This window comes from Orcinus orca, chromosome 1, assembly GCF_937001465.1.
Source record: "Orcinus orca chromosome 1, mOrcOrc1.1, whole genome shotgun sequence".
NCBI classification, from domain to species: domain Eukaryota; kingdom Metazoa; phylum Chordata; class Mammalia; order Artiodactyla; family Delphinidae; genus Orcinus; species Orcinus orca.
In genome coordinates, this window is record NC_064559.1 from 124,387,529 (window position 1) to 124,411,704 (window position 24,176).

Below are 24,176 nucleotides of genomic sequence, written 5' to 3' on the forward strand. Positions count from 1 at the left end.
CAGTTAAGTAAAGAGGGAGCACCAATTAGAATATGATAAATCATAAAAAAGTCAACATTTATTGAGCACTTAGCCACTGCACGCATTTACAACCTGCTGAAGTACTTACAGTTTTGACTCTGATTTACAGCTGCATGTGTTAAACAATTTGCTACAAGGCCACACAGTTAACTAGCATACTGTGATATGAACCGTGGTGCTCTGATGTGAACACAATTGTCTCCTAATCCCAACATTCCACCACTTTTGTAACAGAGAAAGCCTGGGAATGCATATACTTTACCCAATCTCTGATACAAAAGCAGACAAAGATGACATGGAGAAGAAAAATTTATAAATTTTATAAATTCAGATGCACCAGGATCAATCAAAATATTAACAAATAAATCCAACAACGTTTATGAAATACTATACAGTATGACCAAATTGGGACTGAATATCATTCTAACATTAGAAAAATGTTATGATGTTATATCAAAAACCTAAGATCCCATTAATAGATGAAGAAAAAGCATTTGAAAAAAAATCAAGATCTATTTATGATAAAACAAAAGCAAATGAACCTAGGAATAAATGTAAACTCCCTTGATTAAGGACATCTGGAAAACTCTACAGCAAAGTTCATTCTTAATAACAGTAAATAATGGTAAAACATAAGAGACCTTTTAAAATCAAAACAAGATAGTAATACCCACAGTTATGGCTTCTTTTCAACAGATGATGGAAGTCTAGTCAGATTTTACAAGAAAGAGATGAAAGACACAAGACTGGACAGACAAAAACAACACCGTCATTATTCACAGGTGATATGATCACCTACATAGAAATAATGCCATTTGCAGCAACATGGATGGACCTAGAGATTGTCATACTGAGTGAAGTAAGTCAGACAGAGAAAGAGAAATATCGCATGATATTGCTTATATGCGGAATCTTTAAAAAATGATACAAATTTACAGAACAGAAACAGACTCACAGACTTAGAGAATGAACTTATGGTGGGGGGTGGATAGTTAGGGAGTTTGGGATTGATATGTACACACAGCTATATTTAAAATAGATAACCAACAAGGACCTACTGTATAGCACAGAGAACTCGGCTCAATATTCTGTAACAACCTAACTGGGAAAAGAATTTGAAAAAGAATGGATACATGTATATGTATAACTGAATCACTTTGTTATACACCTGCAACTAACACAACATTGTTAATCAACTGTACTCCAGTATAAAATAAAAAGTTAAAAAAAGAAAACCTCGAAGAATCTTTAGATATATTATTGAAAATATAGTTTCAGTAAAATTCCAATCAAATGCCCACAGGACTTTTTTAAGGAGCCTGACAAGACAATTCTAAAATTTATATGAAAGAACAAAAGTGCAAGAATAATTTAAAAAGAATGAGGTGAAGGGTACTTGTCCTCTCAAAACCCAGAATTTCTATGAAGCTAAAGTGAAGGCCATTCAGACTGTTTTATTATAGACACATCGGCTCCCGTATCAACAAGGCCCATAAATTTCACATTATTATTAAAGGTAATCGTTAATTGGGGACGTTGATCATCGATAAAGGATTGTCAAAAAACATTTTTTCCCCGTGCTGTCAAACCCCCCAGTACGCTTTACCGGGGCGGCTGCTTGTTTTATACATGGTAACAGTAACAATTGAGCAATTCTTTGTGCTTTATTAAATTCTATCGGTTTTGTAACAGAAATCATAATAGAAATTTCTCCGTTATAATCCTCATCAATAACTCCAGTATGAACTGTTACACCCTGCAGAGTCAAACTACTTCGTCCTAATAATAGTCCCACGGTTCCTGCAGGTATAGGCCCATAAACTCCTGTAGCTAATTTGTGAACTCCTCCTGCTAGCGTAAGGATACAATCTCGAGGAGCAATTAAGTCAACGGCAGCACTGCTGCTGGTAGCATGCATGAGATCAGTAACTAAGAGCCGATGTTGAGATTGTCCTGTAGTGTCTGATGAAAGCTGCCATTGCTTACAGAATACCGTTGAGAATTTACCGTCGCTTTTCCCGTATTGTTGTTGCGGCCCCGGGTTGGGCCTAGCTTCCCGTTTCCCGAGACATTATCTCGTGGAGGCAAAAGATTTCCTAACTTATCCCTTTTGGAACGGCATTCATTAGTCCAGTGTTGTCCTTTACCACACCGGCGACATACCAGGTGGCTGTTCATTCTTAACCTGTTTTGATATTTGGCCTTGCCCTTTTCGACAATCTCGCCTCATATGTCCATACTTTCCACAATTGTAACATTTAGTACGATTATCTTTCAACCCTCCAGTTATGGCAGCTGCAAGTAAATTGGCATAAGTAGGAGATCCAATATCATGGCAAGCTTTTATATACTCTTCAAGTGGAGCGTTTACAGCTCGTAAAGGCCGCAATGCCTTCTGGCATTCAGGATTTGCATTCTCAAAGGCCAAGGATTGTAATAATAAATCTTGCACGTCTATTTGTGCTACAGCTCTTTGAATGGCTGCATGCAATCTAGACAAGAAATCTGTGTAAGGCTCACCAGGCCCTTGCATTAACTTAGTAAAAGATTGTGCTGTTTTTCCAGGGGGTTCCACTCGTAGCCATGCTCGCAAACAACACATACGTATTTGAATGATTCGTAAATCGTCAAATTGAGCTTGAGCTTGTACATTACTAAATGCGCCTGCTCCTATTAATTCATCTAAAAGTGGTCCTGGAGGATTACGGGCCACATTAGTCCTTGCCATGTTTTCAGCTTCTTCTTTCCACCAAGTCTTAAACTGCATATATTGTCCAGGTTCAAGAACAGTCCTGGCAAGTGCCTCCCAATCCTGAGGAAATAATATGTTTTTGGAAGCATACCCAGACAAAAGACCTTGAACATAATTAGAATGCATCCCATATGCATTAATGGCTTCTTTTAGCATTTTAAAAATTTTAAAATCATGAGGGTTATACTCAACACTCATATATCCATTCGGAAATTGATCATTAGCAGGCATAGCTTGTCTAACAATAGGGAAAACAAAAAATGGTTCAGAATATTGCTTTTCTTCCTTATTCATCTCTTCTTCCAATAAAAGTTTATTACATTCAGGTTTTAGAGGAAATCGAAACTGACGAGAGGCTCCAACAGGATAAGCAGCTAATTCTAAAGGAGGAGCCGAAGGAATAGTAGGACATGGCTCCTGATATGAAGGGGTGGTAGCATTGTTTTTATTTTCTTCCAATTTAGCCATCAAATTTTTCACCTTTGAAAGTATATCAGAATCTCATTCTGTTGAGAAAGTGGCATCTCATTTTGTTTATTAGCTTGCTCCCGACGTTTATCATCATCAGAAAGAGCCCCTTCATCACTGGAGCCCGAAAAATCCTCTCCTGTCTCAGACATAAGAGGAGGAGGCGGAGGAAGGTCCTCTATAGGAGATTCACGGGACAGAGTACGAAAAGTAGCAGAGTGATCGGGAGCAGAATTCGGACGCTGAGGGCGCGCCCCATTTTCACTTGCAGTCTCAGATTGTAATGATTCCAGGGCAAGAGAAATTAGATTACAGAGAGACCAGACACGGACAGATAGATATAGGGTCTCCATACTGATGAGCTCTTCTTAATGCTCGCATAACCTGTTTCCAAACTTTTAAATTCAACTGGTTATGACCAGTAGGTTGAAACCAGTAACAATGTTTACGAATCTCCGCAAACAATTCATCAAAAGATTCTTGTTTCACTTTCACTCCAGAACTCCGTAATAACTGTTTCAGGAGTCTAATGTAGTGACATTCCACTGAGGGAGAATTCCCCATGACTCTACTCTTCCCGAAGGTTTCGCTTTACTCTTTAGCGTACAAAAATCCCCTTCGGTCCCGCGTGACCTCGGGACTTACCTTCAGGTCCCTGTTCGGGCGCCAAATGTAGTTTCTTATGACAGGGCTGAAAGTAAGCTCATCACACGAGATGAATTGTGCAGAAACACAACAGTAGAGGGCTGCTGCTCGCTCAGGCAATACAGCGCCGTCTCATCCTGCTGTGGTGACTTTTATTTAAGCATTATCTATGTTTACACCTTAAGATTTGTTTTCTTAACATTCCAGAAATGCCAAAGCAGCTACATATGCTTTCACTGATTATACAAGCAACAGTGGGCTTTCTTGAAGACATGCCGTGCTTCGTCCTTGAGCTCAAAAGCAGCACAAGGACATTTCCTTGTGTTCCCATTATTCTGATTATACCGAGGACATTTCATGGATCAGTGCCCAAAGCATCCAGGACTGTTTGCAGTTCTGGCTTATTCGCACGCCCCCGGTTTGCCGGAGGGGGGGGGGGGGCTCATGGGTCAAGTCTCCTTTCCATGTCCTCAGTTATTTCTCTACACTAAAGTAATTAAGATAATGTGAGATTGGTACAGTGATAAATAGATTACTTAGAGCCCTTAAACTGATTTCTTTGACAGATGAGATGGCAGATCAGTGGGAAAAGAAGAACTCTTCAGTTTATGGTGTGGAAACAACAGGTTAACTGTAAGAAAAAATGAAATTGGATTTGTATTTCACACCATACACAAAAACCATTTCAAGATGATTTAAAGATTTAATATCTCCCATAATATTTTAAAAATTAACTCAAAATGGGTCAAAGCCCTAAATGTAAGAGATAAAACTTTTAGAAGACGATATAGATGTAACTCTTCATAACCTTGGATTAGTTGATGGTTTCTGAGCTATGACACCCGAAGCACAATTTTTTAAAAATAAATTGGACTTCAATTTAATTAAAATAAAAAAACTTTTGTACTTCAAAGGTTACTATCAGGAAAGTGAAAAGACAAACTAAAGAATGGGAGAGGGCTTCCCTGGTGGCCCAGTGGTTGAGAGTCCACCTGCCGATGCAGGGGACACGGGTTCGTGCCCCGGTCCAGGAAGATCCCACATGCCGCGGAGCTGCTAGGCCTGTGAGCCATGGCCGCTGAGCCTGCGCGTCCGGAGCCTGTGCTCCGCAACGGGAGAGGCCACAACAGTGAGAGGCCCGCGTACCGCAAAAAAAAGAAAAAAGAATGGGAGAAAATATTTGTAAGTCATATATCTGATGTGTCTAGTATCTAGAATATATAAAGAACTATTACAATGCCAAAATAAAAAGACAACCCAATTTTTAAATGGGCAAAGGATTTGAATAGACATTTCTCCAAAGAAGATATACAAATGGCCAATAAGCACATGAAAAGATGTTCAGCATCATTCGTCATTAGGGAAACGCAAATCAAAATCGCAATGAAATATTACTGAACACCACTTGAAAGATAATTCAAAGACAATTCTCTCAATTCTTGAGAGGCAAGTGTTGGTAGGAAAGGAAAGGTTGCTTTATTTCGGAGGCCGGCAACTGGGGGGTGGACTCCTGCAAGAGAACCAGCTCCTGATTGTTGCTCAGGGGACAGGGGCTTTTAAAGGGGAGTTTCAGGGCTGTATAGGCAGAGGGAGGGAGCAGAACAGCATAGTCAGCTCTGACAGTCATCTTGAAATAAGTAATGTGGTGGTCTGATCAGCATCATCTTGGTTGTTTCAAGATTACTGATTAATCTTTAGTTCCAGAGTTTGTTCCCATTTCTTTGAGGCCAGTTCTCAGAACTGTGGAAGCTTATGTCATGGCTTCAGTTTGGTCATCATGTAGTCATCCTCCTTCACCTGGTGGGGGCTTCAGTAGCTGCAAAACAGCTCACAGGATATGGCCCAGAATATTATCTATAGCCCTTAAGGAGGAAATAAAGGTCCTTGACTATGCTTAATGATTAAACTATTATTATTTGGTCTCCTTTGACTGTTTTCCTTTGTTTCTGCATTTTCTCACTTCTCTGATTAAACTTATTCTTTGGCTAAAGTGTTTCCACAGACAAAAGGCAGGCTGAGGATATGGGGGGCGGGGGGCAAGGACTGTAGGGTCCTGCTCCGTTTCAATATCACTTTATATCCACTCGCATGGTTATAATGAAAAAGACAGACAATAACAAGAGTTGATGAGGATGTGAAGGAACCAGGACCTTCATACACTGCTAGTGAGAATGTGAAATGGTGCAGCCACCTTTGAAAACAGTCTGGCAGTTCCTCAAAGAATTAAACATAGGGTTATCGTGCAACCCAGCAATTCAACTCTTAGGTATACACCCAAGGAAAATAAAACACATATCTACACAAAAACTTGCACATTAATGTTCATAGCAGCATTCACAATAGCCCAAAAGTGGAAACAACCCAAATATCTATTGACTGATGAGTGGATAAACAAAAATATTTATATCTGCAAAATGAAATATTATTCGGCCATAAAAAGGAGTAAAGCACCAATACATGTGTAAAATAGATGAGCCCTGAGAACATTAGCTAGTCATAAAAGCCACATATTGTATGATTCCTTTTATATGAAATGTCCAGAACAGGTAAATTTATAGAGTCAGAAAGTAGACGAGTAGTATCAGGGACTCAGGGGTGGGAGGGAGTTCCAGAATGGGAATTGATTGCTAATGGCCATGGGGTTTCTTTCGGGAGGTGGTGAAAATGTTCTGGAATTAGATGGTGGTAATGGTTTTACAACTTTGTAAATATATTAAAAATCTCCGTATTGTTCACAAAAATCTTTCTCTTGCCCCTTTGCAGTCATTCCCCATTCTCACCCCCAGTGCCAGGCAACCACTAATCTGCCTTCTGTCTCTATAGATTTGCCTTCTCTGGACATTCCATACAAATGGAATCAGGCAATATGTGACCTTCTGGATCTGGCTCCTTTTACTTAGCATAATATTTTTGAGGTTCATTCATGTTAAAGCATGTATCATTACTTCAGTCATTGTTAGTGATGAATAATATTCCATTATATGAATACACCACAGTTTGTTTATTCATTTACATATGGAGGACATTTGGGCTGTTTCTAGGTTTTGGCTAATATAAATAAGGCTGTTAAGAACATTCTTGTACTAGTCTTTATGTGGACATATGTTTTTATTTCTCTTGGGTAGATACCTAAGAGTAGAATTTCCAGGTAACAATCAATCATTCAATTATTATTATTATTATTATTTTGGCCACACCGGCGCAGCTTGTGGGATCTTAGTTCCCCCACCAGAGATCAAACCCAGGCCCCCTGCAGTGGAAGCTCAGAATCCTAACCACTAGACCACCAGGAAATTCCCTCAATTAAATTTTTAAAAAGAGAAGAAATGGGTTATTTGGTTCTTTCGAGCTCAAGTGAACGGATTAGCTAGTGAATATGTGGCATATCTCTTGATTTCGGAAGGAAGGATAAGGAAACATACCATACTGAATTTGGAAGCAGTAATCATGTTGAGGTAAAGAGTATAAAAGAAAAGAAGTAAACTAGACATTTCCTTAAGAGAAGGTAGAGTCAAAGGGAAAGTTAAGAGGAAGAAGGTAGTATAGGGGCTCTGGGAAGAAAAATAATTCAATTCAAAGGCACAGCTACTTAATCTTTTTATAAAAACACATGCATGTGGTATTATGAAATCTATTATTTGTGCCTATAAAATGTTTTGTTAGTGGGAAAGTTAAAAAAAATCAAAGTTCTTTGACTATCCCAGGTTTTCTTATAAAGGTTATGATTTAAATCTATTGCTTACAGTTTGTGTGTGTGTGTGTGTGTGAAATACACTGAAAGGCAAATAAAGCAAAATAAAAAGTGTGAGTTTGAGTAATATCCGACAGTGAATTTGTGAAGTACCTGAGATTTTGTTTCACGGCCACTAATCTTCAGTGTTGAGAATTTATGATTTTGTCTTTGTTCCGGTTTTGTTCTCTGTAATTCTTTAGACATCTGTACAGATTTTCATTCCCTTATAAGAGGAAGAACAGACAAATATCATCGTGGACATTTCTAGAAATTGGTTTCTTAGTTGCTGTGAGGAGGATTGACCATTAGAGCTCTGATCTTTTCTTTACCAGTTCCACTGACCTCAATTTGACATTTCTCCAAGAGGCAAATAAATACAGGTAGTATGTCTGACATTCTTGCATATGCTGGGCAGCTACCTCTGACAGATTCCCTAAAAAGGAAAGATAATGGCGATGACATTTGTCTTAGACATTATGGTAACCTTGTTTATCTTCCATGAAAAAAATAATTGAAAAGCCAGTTTCGGTAACCAAGAACACAATGCGAGTAAGAAATGCCCGTCATTGGGAAGTATTCCAGTATAGACTTGACTCAACTAACGGTACAGATCCTTGCTACAAAGTATAGAAATGTCCCATTTTCTGTAATCAAGCAGTTACAATACAAGCTGAAGTTTGTATTGTAAGTTTTTGTTTTTGTTTTTGCTTTCTCCTGCTTACCCCTCAGATCTTACTTCAACGTAAATTTCTCCCGGTGAGTGCCCTTCCTTTGTTTCCTTAACATACTCCATCTCCCCCATTACTTGCACTGAAAATATGATCGTTGGCGCACATGTACTTACACAGCTGTGCCTTACCCAACTTTGTCCCTGAAACTAAATTTGGGCAGCCCTCCTCCCCACTTGTCTCTTCTCCCACTCCGCAGGGCTTCCCCACCCCACCCCAACGGTTATCTCAGCCCCGCCCCGCTCCCTGACTGGCTGTTGGGTGGGAGGCTCGTTCCTTCGCTCTCCATTGGCCGCTCAGGCCTCAGGGGAAGGCTCGTTTCCCGGCTCCCAATAGGTCCCCCGCAGGCAACTCCTCCAACCTCAGAGCAGTTGTCATTTCCGGAGTAAGATGGCTGCAGCGTGTGTGCTGAGGACCTGGAGTCGGACTGCCGGGCGTCTGGTAAGCAGGTTGGGCAGATCTGATGTCGGGAAGGAGTGATTTGTTCGGAGTCACTCGGGAGAGGTGTGTTACTTCGTCCTCCTAGTGCTTCGCGTACAGGGCTCGCGTGATGGAGAGGTGGAGGGATGTATGCAAAACGAAGGGCAGCGAAGGTGGCGCTCAACCTGTCTGGAAACCCACTCTCTCTCCTTACCTGGGCGCACTTACGTCGTGACTCGGTCGCCCTCCCGCTTCATCTGCACCCGAAGCCCAGCTATCCTTTCGTTCAGTAGCCTTTCATTGAGCACCATCCGGGTACCGGGCATTGTGGTAGGCACTGGGGGAACAGAGATATACTATATTCAGTAAACATTTATTGAGCACCCCTTAGTTTCAGACACTGATAATACGACCCCTGCCCTCAAGGAATTTACAGTCTAGAGAAAGAGACTGGGCAAGGAAAGCGTAACACCATAGGTCCTTGCCTCCAAGCAGCTGAGAGACTCGAGCTTTGTTCTTTGGGTTTAAACCTATCTCCTACATTTGCACCAGTATCTTTCCAACCTTTTAAATCACCAGAGCTAAGACCCACCACCATTTTTCCTTCATTTCTCCCCTTTCATACAGTCTTCTAGCACCAAACGATTAACATCCCAATAATCATAGTGTTTCATCCTATTTGCATAGCGTTTTTCTTCCTGGGTCCCCTCTTCAGAATTTTCCTACAGTGTTGGGCCCCTGATCTTACAAAACCTTCCAAGAGCCTGCTATGTACCAGGTACTGTGCTAGGAATTGGGGGTGCAAATATGAATAAGACAGACACTGATTTCTGCCCCCTCAGGGTTTAATTACAGCCTTGTGGTGTGGCACGGGGAAGAAAGGCAGAGATAGACAAGACAAGCAATTACAGCACAGCATGAGAAGACGGAACAAGTGCCTAGAGCTACAGAGACACATAGGAGGGATCTTGGGGGGTCAGAGAGTTCCCAGAGGATACTGTATAATTTGAGATTTGTGAAAGCTAAGTAGGAGGTAACCAAGAGAAGAAAGCTCTTCTCAGCAGCACCTTAGTGGGTATTGGCCTCCCTTCTTTGGAAAGCTCTCCATGCTTGGCTTCTGTGACACCAGCTTCCTGGTATTCTTTTTCCTACATCTTTGAACACTTTATCCCAACCTCCTCCTCTTTCCTTGCCTAACTTTTAAATATTGGTGTTTTTAAGGGTTCTGACTTTGCCCCTCTGTGTGCTTCTTGCGCTTCCAGGGTTACCTCAACCACTTCTTCAAATTTAATTGCCATTTATATGCTGATGATTCCTGAAGTTCCCCAGTCTTCCAGCCAGCTTTACTGCAGACCCGTATATCTCACTGTCCTGGAAATCTTCAAATTGCATGTAGTTTAGGTGTTTTTCAGCTGTAAGTAGTAAACCCAACCGATAAGTAGGAAATCAAGTATCCGTGTATACAAAGCATCTGAAAGTTAGATGGCAGCTGGGATTGATTAAGTAGCTTATCATTATCAAGGTTGTCATTTTAGCAATTCCTTTGGCCTTTCCCTCAGGGTCACAACAGGGCTGCCACAACTTTGTATTCAGGGCAGTAAGGAGGAAGTGGTGGTACCATCCAGACTCACTGGCTAGAACTGTGTTACATGGCCACTGCTAGCACAAGGGAGCTTGGAAGGACTAGCCTTCAGCCACCTCACAGTGACTGTTATAATGTCTCCGAGGAACATCAGACTCTAGGCTCTGGAACTAAACCCTCAAACCTGTTTCTCTTGATTCTAGCCTGTAAATCTCAAAAATCTAGTCATTTTTCTCCAAGCTGTCTCCAGCTGCAGATATCCCGGACCTTCTAAGTTGGACTTTCTGCCTCTAATCTTGTGCCTCTCTAACCCGTTCTCCATAGTGTAGCCAGAGTGATCTTATAAAGTAGGACACAAATTTGAGAATGTCATTTCCTTGCTTAAAACTGCTCTCAGCAAAATGTTCAGAATTCAAATGACTATGAAGCAATATATGATCTGGATCCTTCCAAACTCTCCAGCTTCATTCCTTGCTAAAACCTAACTACCCAGTCCCCACTCTGACACTTCAACCTTAGCTCACACTAAACTACGCTAGAAGTATATTGAACAATTTCAGTTAATTGAACACAGGCTGTTTTCTCTCTCTTGACTCCAGACCTTTGCACGTCTATTTCCTCTGCTTTAAAGACTCTTGCCTTACTCCCCTATAGACTTCTCTGCAACACATCTCACCCCCTGGGTGACTCCTACTCATCCTTAGGTCTTACTTCACTTTCTCCAGATAGGTTCCCTCCTTTGTGTTTTCTTAACACTATCTCCCCCATTATAACACTGTTGTAATCATCTGTTTACTTGCTTTTATCTTTCACAGTATGGACTATACCTTCCATAAGGGAAGGAATCACATCAATTTTGTTCTCTAATCCTAAATGCCTGGCACATAGTAGGTACTCAATAAACATTTGTTGAACGACTCAGTAAAAAAAAGTCTATTTTTTCCATATGTTATAAAAAATCATAAGCAACAAGAGGTCTTATCACCTATAGTAAATTATTAAGAAAGCCTTATTATGTTGTGTTTATACTCCCCTACGGCATCATGCATTTGACTCTTGATTAACTTACCGTATTATCTTGAATTTTTCTATTTTGTCTGTCTTCCTGCAGTAAAGTGTAAGCAATTTGAATTCAGAGACTGTATTCTACATCTTATTTAGCTTTGAATTCTCGAGCACAGAACAATCCTGTCTTTAGGTATGCTCAACAACTGCCTGCTGAATTATTACTAATTTATTTCCTTATTATGTGAATCTGCTAAACCGCCTTTTCATTACTTTGTATTTTTTTGTGTGTTTGTAGAAGACAATGTCTTTCATACTTGAAAAATTATTTTTTTCTCCTTCTCCCTTCCATTTTTTTAAAATAAATTTATTTATCTATTTATTTTTGGCTGCATGGGGTCTTCATTGCTGTGCGTGGGCTTTCTCTAGTTGTGACGAACGGGGGCTACTCTTTAGTTGCGGTGCGCAGGCTTCTCATTGCGGTGGCTTCTCTTGTTGCAGAGCACGGGCTCTAGGCACGTGGGCTTAGTAGTTGTGGCTCACAGGCTCTAGAGCACAGGCTCAGTAGTTGTGGCGCACGGGCTTAGTTGCTCTGCAGCATGTGGGATCTTCCTGCACCAGGGCTCGAACCTGTGTAGATTCTTAACCACTGTGCCACCAGCAAAGCCCCTCTCTTCCATTTTTATCCTTCTGTTTTCCTTTTTATACCTTTAGTCGGCACCTTCACTAATGTGTTTTAACTTTCTCTTAATAGCACTCAATCGCTATTTATCACATAATGCCTATTGCACTTATGTTGCTTGCTTTCTTTTTCTACTTTAAATCTTCTCAGCCAGGAGCCTGTCATTTCATGCCTCAAATACAATAATTGTTCCTTAACTTTGTCCTTTCTCTCCAAGCTTTACCTGTTATAATCTAACACACACACACCCCTAGATTAATTTCTTTTTCTTATGCTTTCATTTTATTTATTTTTTTATACAGCAGGTTCTTATTAGTCATCCATTTTATACACATCAGTGTGTACATGTCAATCCCAATCTCCCAATTCATCACACCACCATCCCCACCGCCCCGCTGCTTTCCCCCCTTGGTGTCCATACGGTTGTTCTCTACATCTGTGTCTCAATTTCTGCCCTGCAAACCGGTTCATCTGTACCATTTTTCTACATTCCACATATATGCGTTAATACATGATATTTGTTTTTCTCTTTCTGACTTACTTCACTCTGTATGACAGTCTCTAGATCCAGCCACGTCTCAACAAATGACCCAATTTCGTTCCTTTTTATGGCTGAGTAATATTCCATTGTATATATGTACCACACTTCTTTATCTTTGGGCATTTAGTTTGCTTCCATGACCTGGCTATTGTAAATAGTGCTGCAATGAACATTGAGGTGCATGTGTCTTGTTGAATTATGGTTTTCTCTGGGTATATACCCAGTAGTGGGATTGCTGGATCATATGGTAATTCTATTTTTACTTTTTTAAGGAACCTCTATACTGTTCTCCACAGTGGCTGTATCAATTTACATTCCCACCAACAGTGCAATAGGGTTCCGTTTTCTCCACACCCTCTCCAGCATTTGTTGTTTGTAGATTTTCTGATGATGCCCATTCTAACTGGTGTGAGGTGATACCTCATTGTAGTTTTGATTTGCATTTCTCTAATAATTAGTGATGTTGAACAGCTTTTCATGTGCTTCTTGGCCATCTGTATGTCTTCTTTGGAGAAATGTCTATTTAGGTCTTCTGCCCATTTTTGGATTGGGTTGTTTTTTTTTTAATATTGAGCTGTATGAGCTGTTTATATATTTTGGAGATTAATCCTTTGTCTGTTGGTTCATTGGCAAATATTTTCTCCCATTCTGAAGGTTGTCTTTTTGTCTTGTTTATGGTTTCCTTTGCTGTGCAAAAGCTTTTAAGTTTCATTAGGTCCCATTTGTTTATTTTTGTTTTTATTTCCATTACTCTAGGAGGTGGATCCAAAAAGATCTTGCTGTGATTTATGTCAAAGAGTGCTCTTCCTATGTTTTCCTCTAAGAGTTTTATAGTGTCCGGTCTTACATTAAGGTCTCAAATCCATTTTGATTTATCCCAGGGATGCAAGGATATCCTTGCATCCCTGGGATAAATCCCACTTGATCATGGTGTATGATCCTTTTAATGTGTCGTTGGATTCTGTTTGCCAGTATTTTGTAGAGGATTTTTGCCTATATATTCATCAGTGATATTGGTCTGTAATTTTGTTTTTTTGTAGTATCTTTGTCTGGTTTTGGTATCAGGGTAATAGTGATCTCATAGAATGAGTTTGGGAGTGTTCCTTCCTCTGCAATTTTTTGGAAGAGTTTGAGAAGGATCAGCGTTAGCTCTTCTCTAAACGTTTGATAGAATTCACCTGTGAAGCCATCTGGTCCTGGACTTTTGTTTGTTGGACGATTAATCCTTTTTCTTCAATAACTCATAATATATGAGTTCAGACTCCTTAATTTGACATTTACAGTCATCAACAGTTTGGTCCTTGAGCTCCTTCCACTGCTCCCTTTGATAAATTTGATCAAGGCAAATCATACAACTCAACATTAAAAAATGAGCAGAATTGAATAGACATTTTTTCAAAGAAGAAATGCAGATGGCCAACAGGCACATGAAAGATGCTCAACACCACTTATCATCAGGCAAATGCAAACTAAAACCACAATGAGATATCACCTCACACCTGTCAAAATGGCTATCATCAAAAAGAACACCAATAACAAGTGTTGGCAAGGTTGTGGAGAAAAGGGAACCCTTGTATACTGTTGGTGGAAATGTAAATTGGTGCAGCCACTGTGGAAAACAGTATGGAGGTTTCTCCAAAAAACTAAAAATAGAACTACCATATGACCCAGCAATGCCGCTCCTGGGTACATATCCAAAAAAAACAAAACACTAATTTGAAAAGATATATGCAGCGTAATGTTCATAGCAGCATTATTTACAATTACCAAGATATGGAAGCAACCTAAGTGCCCATCAACAGATGAATGGATCAAGAAGATGTGATATGCATACATATATTTATGTATCTATCTATATGTATGTAATGGAATACTATTCAGTCATAAAAAAGAATGAAATTTTGCCATTTGCAGCAACATGAATGGACTTGAAAAGCATTATGCTAAGTGAAGTAAGTCAGAGAAAGAAAAGTACTGTATGTAATCACTTATGTGTGAAATCTAAAAAATACAACAAACTAGTGAATAGAACAAAAAAGCAGCAGACTCACAGATATAGAGAACAAGCTAGTGGTTTCCAGTAGGAGGGAGGGCAATATAGGGGTGACGGTGTGGGAGATACAAACTTATGGGTGTAAGATAGGCTCAAGGTTGTATTGTACAGCATGGGGAATATAGCCAAAATTTTGTAAGAACTGTAAATGGACTGTAACCTTTAAAAATTGTATAATTTTTTTTAAAAAAAGTGTGATGTAGTTTATCAGGTATTAATAACATTGAAATGTTAACTTTCAAAATAAAATATTGTACCTTTCACACACTTAGGTTTTGATATACCAAATGAAATACATTCAGTCTTACTTATTTCTGTAACATTGTATTTTATTATATTAGGATTTTATATAAAATATCAATAGTTAAATCTAAAGAGTCATCTATAAATTGTGATAAGAAAACCTTTGAGGACAATACTATGTGTGTTTTTCAGTGTCTTTAGATGCTAAAGGAGTCACTTTTTTTTAAGAATAAAGAAGTGATTATTTATTTATTTATTTTTGGCTGCGTTGGGTCTTCGTTGCTGCACTCAGGCTTTCACGGCGAGCGGGGTCTACTCTTCATTGTGGTGCGTGGGCTTCTCATTGCGGTGGCTTCTCTTGTTGCGGAGCACAGGCTGTAGGCACGCGGGCTTCAGTAGTTGTGGCTTGCGGGCTCTAGAGCATGGGCTTCAGTAGTGTGGCACACAGGCTTAGTTGCTCCACCGCATGTGGGATCTTCCCAGACCCGTGTCCCCTGCATTGGCGGGTGGATTCTTAACCACTGCGCCACCAGGGAAGCCTGCTAGCAGTCACTTTTGAATTCTTTAGTTGTTTTATTTCAGGAAGCCTTTAATGACTCAAATACACCTACAGGCTGTTGTGTTTATATAGAAAACATTGTTAAAACTTTTTTACTTCCGTAGGGAATTTTAGGCAAGGATCATAAGCATGTGGACAAATCAGGATATAATTTTACTAAACAAGGGAATTCCCTGGCGATCCAGTGGTTAGGACTCCCTGCTTCCACTGCAGGGGGCACTGGTTCAATCCCTGGTTGGGGAACTAAGATACCTCATGCCTCGCGGCATGGCCAAAATAAATAAATAAACAAAAGAACAAGAAAATATTCTGTGTGCTAGGGTTTGAATTCCTTTGTTTCCTTAACCAGAAACTTGTCACTGATGCCAAGTGTTCTGATTTCAGCCTAATTTCATATTGTTTATATCGTGATAATGATTGTTCTACTTTTAGAATAGACTTGAAATTCAGTATATACTTAGAGATACGCCATTAAGATCACTTATAAAACCTTTTACTGTTTTGTTTTCCCATCTCTAGAATTGTGTCCGCTACTTTCAAACATGTGGTAATATTCATGTTTTGAAACCAAACTATGTGTCTTTCTTTGGTTATCCTTCATTCAAGTATAATCATCCACATCAGCTGCTGAAAACAACTGCTGGTAAGTATAATCTCAGAATAGCCTGTACAGCATAGTGTTTTATATTTATTCAGTAACTGAAGACTTATCAAAGTAAAAAAGTTGACCTTTTACTTCTAGCCTGGCCCTCCTTGCTCTCCCCACATCTATCCAATTCTCATTTTCTTTTCTTTTTTTTGCACCCACTCCCCTTTCACATACTTTCCCTTAATACTTGTGTCTTTATAATGCTGGGACTGGGTTCTCTTGGGCCCTCTGTTCTTTATCATATGACTTACCTAAGTGCAACAGCCAGCATTGATATGACTTAGATTAAATTGTTGACTTAGTAGATTGTATCCTTGTACTCACTGTATTACTGTTTTTTGGATGAGGCACTTAATCTGTCATGTTAAGATAGTGTGATGAGGTGCTTGTGTAAATACAAAGTTCTCTGGCTTTTACCACTTAATTACCTTTCCCCCAAATTTTTCTACCTTGCAAAGAACTTGAGACTTAAGTATTAGATTTGGCAAAGGCACTAAAACTTTTTTTTTTTTCCTGATGTTCTATTTAGAACCCTGGTAAAGAACCCTAGACTTCCGTTACAACGTTAAGCTTTTGACAGATACATAGTGCCTTAGTCTGTGCTAGTGATGAAAAATAACGGAATTCCAGGCGGATCCAACCCCTGAGATCAATTAGTCCTTCCATGCCTTGTATATGTCTTCTTCCGCATCACCCTAAGATATGTAAACCTTATCTTCACCATTAAAAAAAAAAAAAAGATTTCTATTTTCAAAAGTTGATCTTTTCTCTTTACTTCTCAGAGAAAATAGAGGCCATTCAAGCAGAAACTCCAACTTCCTACCCTAGTCTCTAAACACTTAAGGAGATTTGGGTTACTAGCTGTGTAACCTGACCCAAGTTACTTAATTTCTCTCTGTTTCATCATTTGGAAAATGGGAGTAACATAGTATCCAACTTTGTATTCTTGTGAGAGCAAATCCCAAGGCACTGTTCTACATACTTGGGATACATCCTCTTCCAATTCTTCCCTAACTCAGTAAACAGTTAGGCTAGAAACCTGAAGCCATCTCGATACTTGTCTCACATCATGTTGATTACCAAGATATGGTAATATTACATCTTAAATGTTTTTAAATCTGTCTTCGCCTTTTCAGACAGCTTTGAAAATATGTAAATATATTAAGTTCTATACTTCAGTTTCTTGCCTACAATAGCCTCCTAACTGCTTTCTCTGCCACCCCTCCCCCAGTCCTTTCCATCACACTCCTGCCAGAGATATTTTTCTCTAAAATTATAGATATAAAGTTATAGGTCTGAAATTGTAGATGGGACTCCTATCAGCCAATTATTGCTGAATAATAACCTTCCCCACAACTTAGTGGCTTAAAGGAACAATGATTTATTGTTCCTCAGGATTCTGGGGGTGGGTTGGTCGGGTGGCTCCTCTGCTGGTTTCACCTGGGCTCACTAATGTGACTGGATTCAGCTACAAGGTCATCTGGGTCAGAAGGTCCAAGATGGTCTTACACATGTGTCTGACAGTTGGTGCTGGTTTTTAGCTGGGGCATCTCATTTCTCCTCCATGTGGTGTCTCTCATCCTCCAGTAGACTAGAACAGCTTCCTTACATGGGGATCTCAAGGCACATTCCAAGAGGGAGAAAGTGGAGGCTGCGAGGTCCTGTGAGGCTTGCGCTCCAGAACCTACAACTTTACTTCTGCTGTACTCTATTGGTCAAAACAAGTCATAGGCCAGTGTAGATTTAACTAGTGGTAAGATAAACTGTACCTCTAATGGGAACAGCTGCAAAGAATTAATGACCATAATTATTTACCACTGGTTCCTAATTACCTCTAGGATATGTTCCAAACACCTCACCTCATCATGGCACAAAGCCATCTGGGCTTATTTCTTGCCACGTAGCCTATCCTCAGCTGTACGGAAGTGTTTGTCATTCCCTAACCACGCTGCATAGTATCATATTCCCATGCCCTTTCACATGCTGTTCCTTGCATAATATTGCTTTGTATAGAGGTGACATGGAGTACTTACGTGCCATTTTTGATTACTTCAGTTGGTTTCCAATTCTTTATTATAACTCTATGATAACTCTTCCTGAGCAGAAATCTTCGTGTACCTCTGTATTTCTTCAAGGAAAAAAAAATCTTAAAAGTAAAATTACCTACGGAGTCAAAGAAACAGACTTTTTTTTTTTTTTTTAAGGTTTTTGATTCTTAATGCCAAACTATTTTTCAGAAAGATTCCAGTTTATACTCTAAGCAGCAGGCTGTGAGAGGCCCCACTTACTAGAGAGGAAACAAGAGGTGCTTAAGACCTCCATATCAAAAGTGTATTTCGTATTTCTTAACTACTAATCTCCTCATATTTATTAAAGAAAAATTTCCTACCTTAATCAGCTTGTTGTATATTTTATAAGCAATTTTGATTAATAGTAGTTTAAAGATAGAGGAGCGCTCTTCAGTCACTTCGGAGCCATTTGTTAATTTGGAAAAGTGAGAGGATCCATACATACTTTCTGTCTTGGGAATAATTACCATAAATTATCATTGGCATCTAAGTGTTATAAAGAGGGTGTAGAAATTTGAAAAGGAGTAAAAAAATGCTAAGAGAAAATAGAAGACTAAAATTTAAGAAGTTGGTAGAACATCATTTGAGCGAATAAGAATTTTCCAAGCCTTCTAGGTATGGATCTGCCTGATTTTTAGACACTGCGAATGAGAAGAGTTGTATGAAGTCAAAAGAGATTTAAGAGCAGGCCATTGATGTTTATTATAGTTTCATAACATGAAACAAGGAGATCCAGCTGAAACTCCCTTTGTCTAATATCTTGTTCTATTTTCTGTTCATTGCCATTATTGCAAAATCTCATTTGTTGGAAGGGCCTCCTATACCCTTGTAAAAGAACATTATTTTGGAAATAGGAAAATGTCAGTTCAGTGGCAATATCAATAGGTCTGTGTCACTGGATAATTTATATAAATCTTGGGTAGTTATGAATAATGAAGAGATTATAAACATTATAAAATGCTTTTTAAAATCTATAAAAATGGAATAATTTCTGCCTCTGCTTGAGAATATTTTCTAATTTTAGATGTCAAAGCATCTGTCTATTAGCAATACATTACATATTTAATGAGATCATTTCTCATTTGTCTTCAAAGCTCTACAGGGACAGATTGTTCAGTTCAAACTCTCAGACATTGGTGAAGGGATTAGAGAAGTAACTGTTAAAGAATGGTAAGTTATTCTGAAAATTTTTTTTAAGTAAGTATAAAAATAATTTGAGTAAAAATAAGTAGAAATCTATTTAAATTGAGACATCTCTTTCTGTAACATATAATGATTTTTTTAAAGCAATAAGGTAATCTAGTTTGTGTTGCCAATATGCTGGTGGCACAATTCATCCTACAGTATAGCATTTTATTCAATGTAATTTATTAAGGATTATTTTTTCCTCATTTAAAAATTTTTTTCACTACCCACCCCTCACTTCAGCTAAAAAAGAGAAATTTGCCTCTAAAAGATATTAAGTTGATATGACCATGTGTTTTGAAAAGCATTTAATGTATGAACTTAGAGCTTTTTTCCAAACTATTTTAAAATAATCATGTAGTCTAAGGTCTCTTTACCGAAAATGACTTCAGTAAGAATGCAAGTACATTTGACTCACCATTACCTGAGAGTTTGCCTATATTTTTAGAAAAGGTTACAATATTAAACCAAAAGACATGAATCAAAAAATAATTTTCAAAAGGTTAAAAAAAAAAAAGGCTTGAAACAAAAATTAAAAAGCTCTTTACTTAGTCATCCTTCTATCCCTTTTCTTTCTTTCCCTTTCTGGAAAAAAAGGAAACACCTCTGGGTACTGAAATAATTTTCAAAGATTTCTAGAAGTAACAGTTAAGGTGAGTCAGTAGATTCTCTCCCACAATTGTATACTGTTAAAGATCCTTTCAAAAATCTGATTCAGCCACCTGAACATTCTTTCCCTGCAGTTCTCATTATAATTGCTTTGTAGGTTAGAAGAGGACTATAATAACATAAGTGTACTTTATGATTTTGTATCTATTGCATTGTGGGATCAAGGAAAGAGCAATGACCTCAGGTCAGAAGAACCTGAATCTGAAACTTATTAGCCATCTTAGAAACAAAGACTAAGAACTCAAACTAAAATTCATGAAATTAAAAAGGAATTATATTGAGGATATCAATTTTTAAAATTTAATTCTAGGGCTTCCCTGGTGGCGCAGTGGTTGAGAGTCTGCCTGCCGATGCAGGGGACACGGATTCGTGCCCCGGTCCGGGAGGATCCCACATGCCGCGGAGCGGCTGGGCCCGTGAGCCATGGCCGCTGAGCCTGCGCGTCCGGAGCCTGTGCTCCGCAACGGGAGAGGCCACAGCAGTGAGAGGCCCGCGTACCGCAAAAAAAAAAAAAAAAAAAAAAAATTAATTCTAGAAATAATAGGCATTATTAAAATTTGATAAAGCCTAAGACAATAAAAGGAAATAACACTTTTAAAATACATTTTTCATATTTGAGGCAGAAAACCTGACAAATTAATTAAAATTTTTGATTATAGATCTATGAATTTTTAATTATTTTGAAATTTTTTATATTTCTTGAAGGGGCATCAAAGAGCCTCAGGAAGCCACTGTAGTCTCTTCTAAAACATTCTTCGGTATACTATCTGGGACCAAATGCTGGGCTCGATGGATACTGATCTAATTCAGTGTAGCATTTATATTGTTAAGATGATCTGTAATTATCATTGCTCATGTAAAAGTGTCTTGCATCTTTTTCTTTTAGGTATGTAAAAGAAGGAGATACAGTGTCTCAGTTTGATAGCATCTGTGAAGTTCAAAGTGATAAAGCTTCTGTTACTATCACTAGTCGTTACGATGGAGTCATTAAAAAACTATATTATAATCTAGACGATATTGCCTACGTGGGAAAGCCATTAGTAGACATAGAAACGGAAGCTTTAAAAGGTACTGTATATATATGTTCATCTATTTTGCCAAATTGATTACTGCTGTCCTTTGTCGTTGGGTACCAATTGAAACTGGAGTTTACTTTTAACAACTTACAGGATTTGATTTGGGGGTTTAGAAGCTGAAATCAGGAAAATAGGAAAGGTACTCTGTGATGCATGATTACCTTTTGACCAGTTACCATGTTAAAAACATGTACAGTAATACTTCATTTATCTGGAGGCCTGCCTTCTGGAAACCTTGGTGTTCAAAGAAGCAACAAGCTCTCTTGGGAATTAAAGATTCAAGCTTTAAACACTGGTCACTAATAAAACTTGGAATATGCAAAGATTAAATCTCACATAATGGGATTGCTTTGTTTGCCGCTGATAACGAAAACCGAAACACACTCATTGGTGATGGTTATGAAAGCCAAATTTCTTAAAGAGAAGTAGAAGACAAAAGGAGGAAAATCAGAATGAGAAGCAAAGAAACTAGCATTCAGAAGCAGCAGCAACCGTAGAACTTATAAGCAGTAGATGTCCTGACAAAAGGGAATTCGTTATGAGAAGTTTACTGGAAAATTAAAACAGTGCGCTGTCCCTATGGTAGCAAATAGCTGGCCCTCTACATCAGAAGTTCCCTTTGGGGCTTCCCTGGTGGCGCAGTGGTTGAGAGTCCGCCTGCCGATGCAGGGGACGCGGGTTCGTGCCCCGGTCCGGGAGGATCCCACATGCCGCGGAGCGGCTGGGCCCGTGAGCCATGGCTGCTGAGCCTGCGCGTCCGGAGCCTGTGCTCTGCAACGGGAGAGGCCACAACAGTGAGAGGCCCGCGTACCGCAAAAAAAAAAAAAAAAAAAAAAAAGAAGTTCCCTTTGGCATTGTTGTGATACACCAAGGTTATGTCATCTAGGAAGCTTTGATGTGGGGGCAGGGGGAGCAGAGTCTGTGATGCAACCCTAAGCCCACGATCTATCTAGAAGTGCTGAGATAAAGACATTTCAGTAGTGTAATTTGGAAGTCTAGAAGGAGTCTGAATTAGAGTGGCTGGCTGACTCTTAGTCCTGCAGTCTGTACAATAATATAATAACTAATATCATAGTCACACTTTATAGTTTATAAAATGTTTCACACTTAGTATTTTATTTATTCTTATTTGTGAGGTATTCCAGTTTAATGAATGAAGAATCACTGGGTAATTTGCCCAATGGCGGTGACAAAGCCAAATTTAGAACTCGGATGTCCGGAGTCTTTGTCGAGAATATTTTCAGCTATAACATGTTGCCTCCAAAAGCTGGAAGGTAACATATTAAACCCTTCCTGTTATTTATTTAATTTCTATTATTATAAAAACAGGATGCGTGCATTGTAGAAAGTTACAAAATTCAGAAAAACAAAAATAAGAAAATGAAAACACATTCCTACAACTCATTAATCACCACCCTTAACACATTAATGTATGTCATTCCAGACATTTTTCTAGGCACATGTACATATGCATTTTGGTATTTTTTTTTCTCCCCACCTTCATTGGAGTATAATTGCTTTACAATGTTGTGTTAGTCTCTGCTGTACAACAAAGTGAATCGGCTATATGTATACATACATCCCCATATCCCCTCCCTCTTAAGCCTTCCCTCCCACCCTCCCTATCCCATCCCTCTAGGTCGTCACAAAGCATCAACTTGATCTCCCTGTGCTATGCAGCAGCTTCCCACTAGCCATCCATTTTACATTTGGTAGTGTATATATGTCCATGCCACTCTCTCACTTCGTCCCAGCTTCCCCTTCTCCCCCTGTGTCCTCAAGTCTGTTTTCTACGTCAGTGTCTTTATTCCTGCCCTGCCACTAGGTTCATCAGTACCACTTTTTTATATTCTATATATATGCGTTAATAATACGGTATTTGTTTTTCTCTTTATGACTTACTTCACTCTGTATGACAGACTCTAGGTCCATCCACCTCACTACACATAACTCAATTTTATTCCTTTTAATGGCTGAGTAGTATTCCATTGTATATATGTGCCACATCTTCTTTATCCATTCATTTAGGTTGCTTCCATGTACTGGCTATTGTAAATAGTGCTGCAATGAACATTGGGGTACATGATTCCTTTTGAATTATAGTTTTCTCAGGGTATATGCCCAGTAGTGGGATTGCTGGGTCATAAGGTAGTTCTATTTTTAGTTTCTTAAGGAACCTCCATACTGTTCTCCATAGTGGCTGTATCAATTTACATTCCCACTAACAGTGCAAGAGGGTTCTCTTTTCTCCACACCCTCTCCAGCATTTATTGTTTGTAGATTTTTTGGTGATGGCCATTCTGATAGGTGTGAGGTGATACCTCATTGTAGTTTTGATTTACATTTCTCTAATAATTAGTGATGTTGAGCAGCTTTTCATGTGCTTCTTGACCATCTGTATATCTTCTTGGAGAAATGTCTATTTAGGTCTTCTGCCCATTTTTGGATTGGGTTGTTTGTTTTTTTCCTATTGAGCTGCATGAGCTGCTTGTATATTTTGGAGATTAATCCTTTGTTAGTTGCTTCTTTTGCAAATATTTTCTCCCATTCGGAGGGTTGTCTTTTCATCTTGTTTATGGTTCCCTTTGCTGTGCAAAAGCTTTTAAGTTTAATTGGTCCCATTTGTTTATTTTTGTTTTTATTTTCATTACTCTAGGAGCTGGGTCAAAAAGGATCTTGCTGTGGTTTATGTCGTAGAGTGTTCTGCCTATGTTTTCCTCTAAGAGTTTTATAGTGTCTGGCCCTATATTTATTTATTTTATTTTATTTTATTTTTAACATCTTTACTGGAGTATAATTGCTTTACAAGGGTGTGTTAGTTTCTGCTTTATAGCAAAGTGAATCAGCTATACATATACATATATCCCCATATCTCCTCCCTCTTGCGTCTCCCTTCCACCCTCCCTATCCTACCCTTTATGTCTTTAATCCATTTTGAGTTTATTTTTGAGTATGGCATTAGGGAGCATTCTAATTTCATTCTTTTACATTTAGCTGTCCAGTTTTTCCAGCACTATTTATTGAAGAGGCTGTCTTTTTTCCATTGTATATTCTTGCCTCCTTTGTCAAAGATAAGGTGACCATATGTGTGTGGGT

General features: G+C 38.9%; 2 protein-coding genes across 2 annotated transcripts in view; one reads left to right on the plus strand and one right to left on the minus strand.

Annotated features, from left to right (window-relative positions):
* Positions 1–44: 44 nt before the first annotated feature.
* On the minus strand, positions 45–8,533 carry LOC117202488 (endogenous retrovirus group K member 9 Gag polyprotein-like). The gene is made up of 4 exons (XM_033433799.2): positions 8,342–8,533; positions 7,962–8,052; positions 7,731–7,842; positions 45–4,517 (listed from the first exon to the last, which is right to left on the minus strand). The coding sequence occupies exon 4, from the start codon at positions 3,239–3,241 to the stop codon at positions 2,165–2,167; it is 1,077 nt and encodes a 358-aa protein (XP_033289690.1). The 5' UTR covers positions 3,242–4,517; positions 7,731–7,842; positions 7,962–8,052; positions 8,342–8,533; the 3' UTR covers positions 45–2,164.
* Positions 8,534–8,707: 174 nt separating this feature from the next.
* Positions 8,708–24,176, plus strand: part of DBT (dihydrolipoamide branched chain transacylase E2) — a 42,326-nt gene continuing 26,857 nt past the window's right edge. Inside the window, exons 1-4 of the mRNA XM_004263078.4 lie at positions 8,708–8,788; positions 15,952–16,075; positions 19,245–19,320; positions 20,891–21,072. Coding sequence (XP_004263126.1) covers positions 8,738–8,788; positions 15,952–16,075; positions 19,245–19,320; positions 20,891–21,072 — 433 coding nt within the window. The 5' untranslated portion in view covers positions 8,708–8,737. The remainder of the gene's footprint in view (positions 8,789–15,951; positions 16,076–19,244; positions 19,321–20,890; positions 21,073–24,176) is intronic.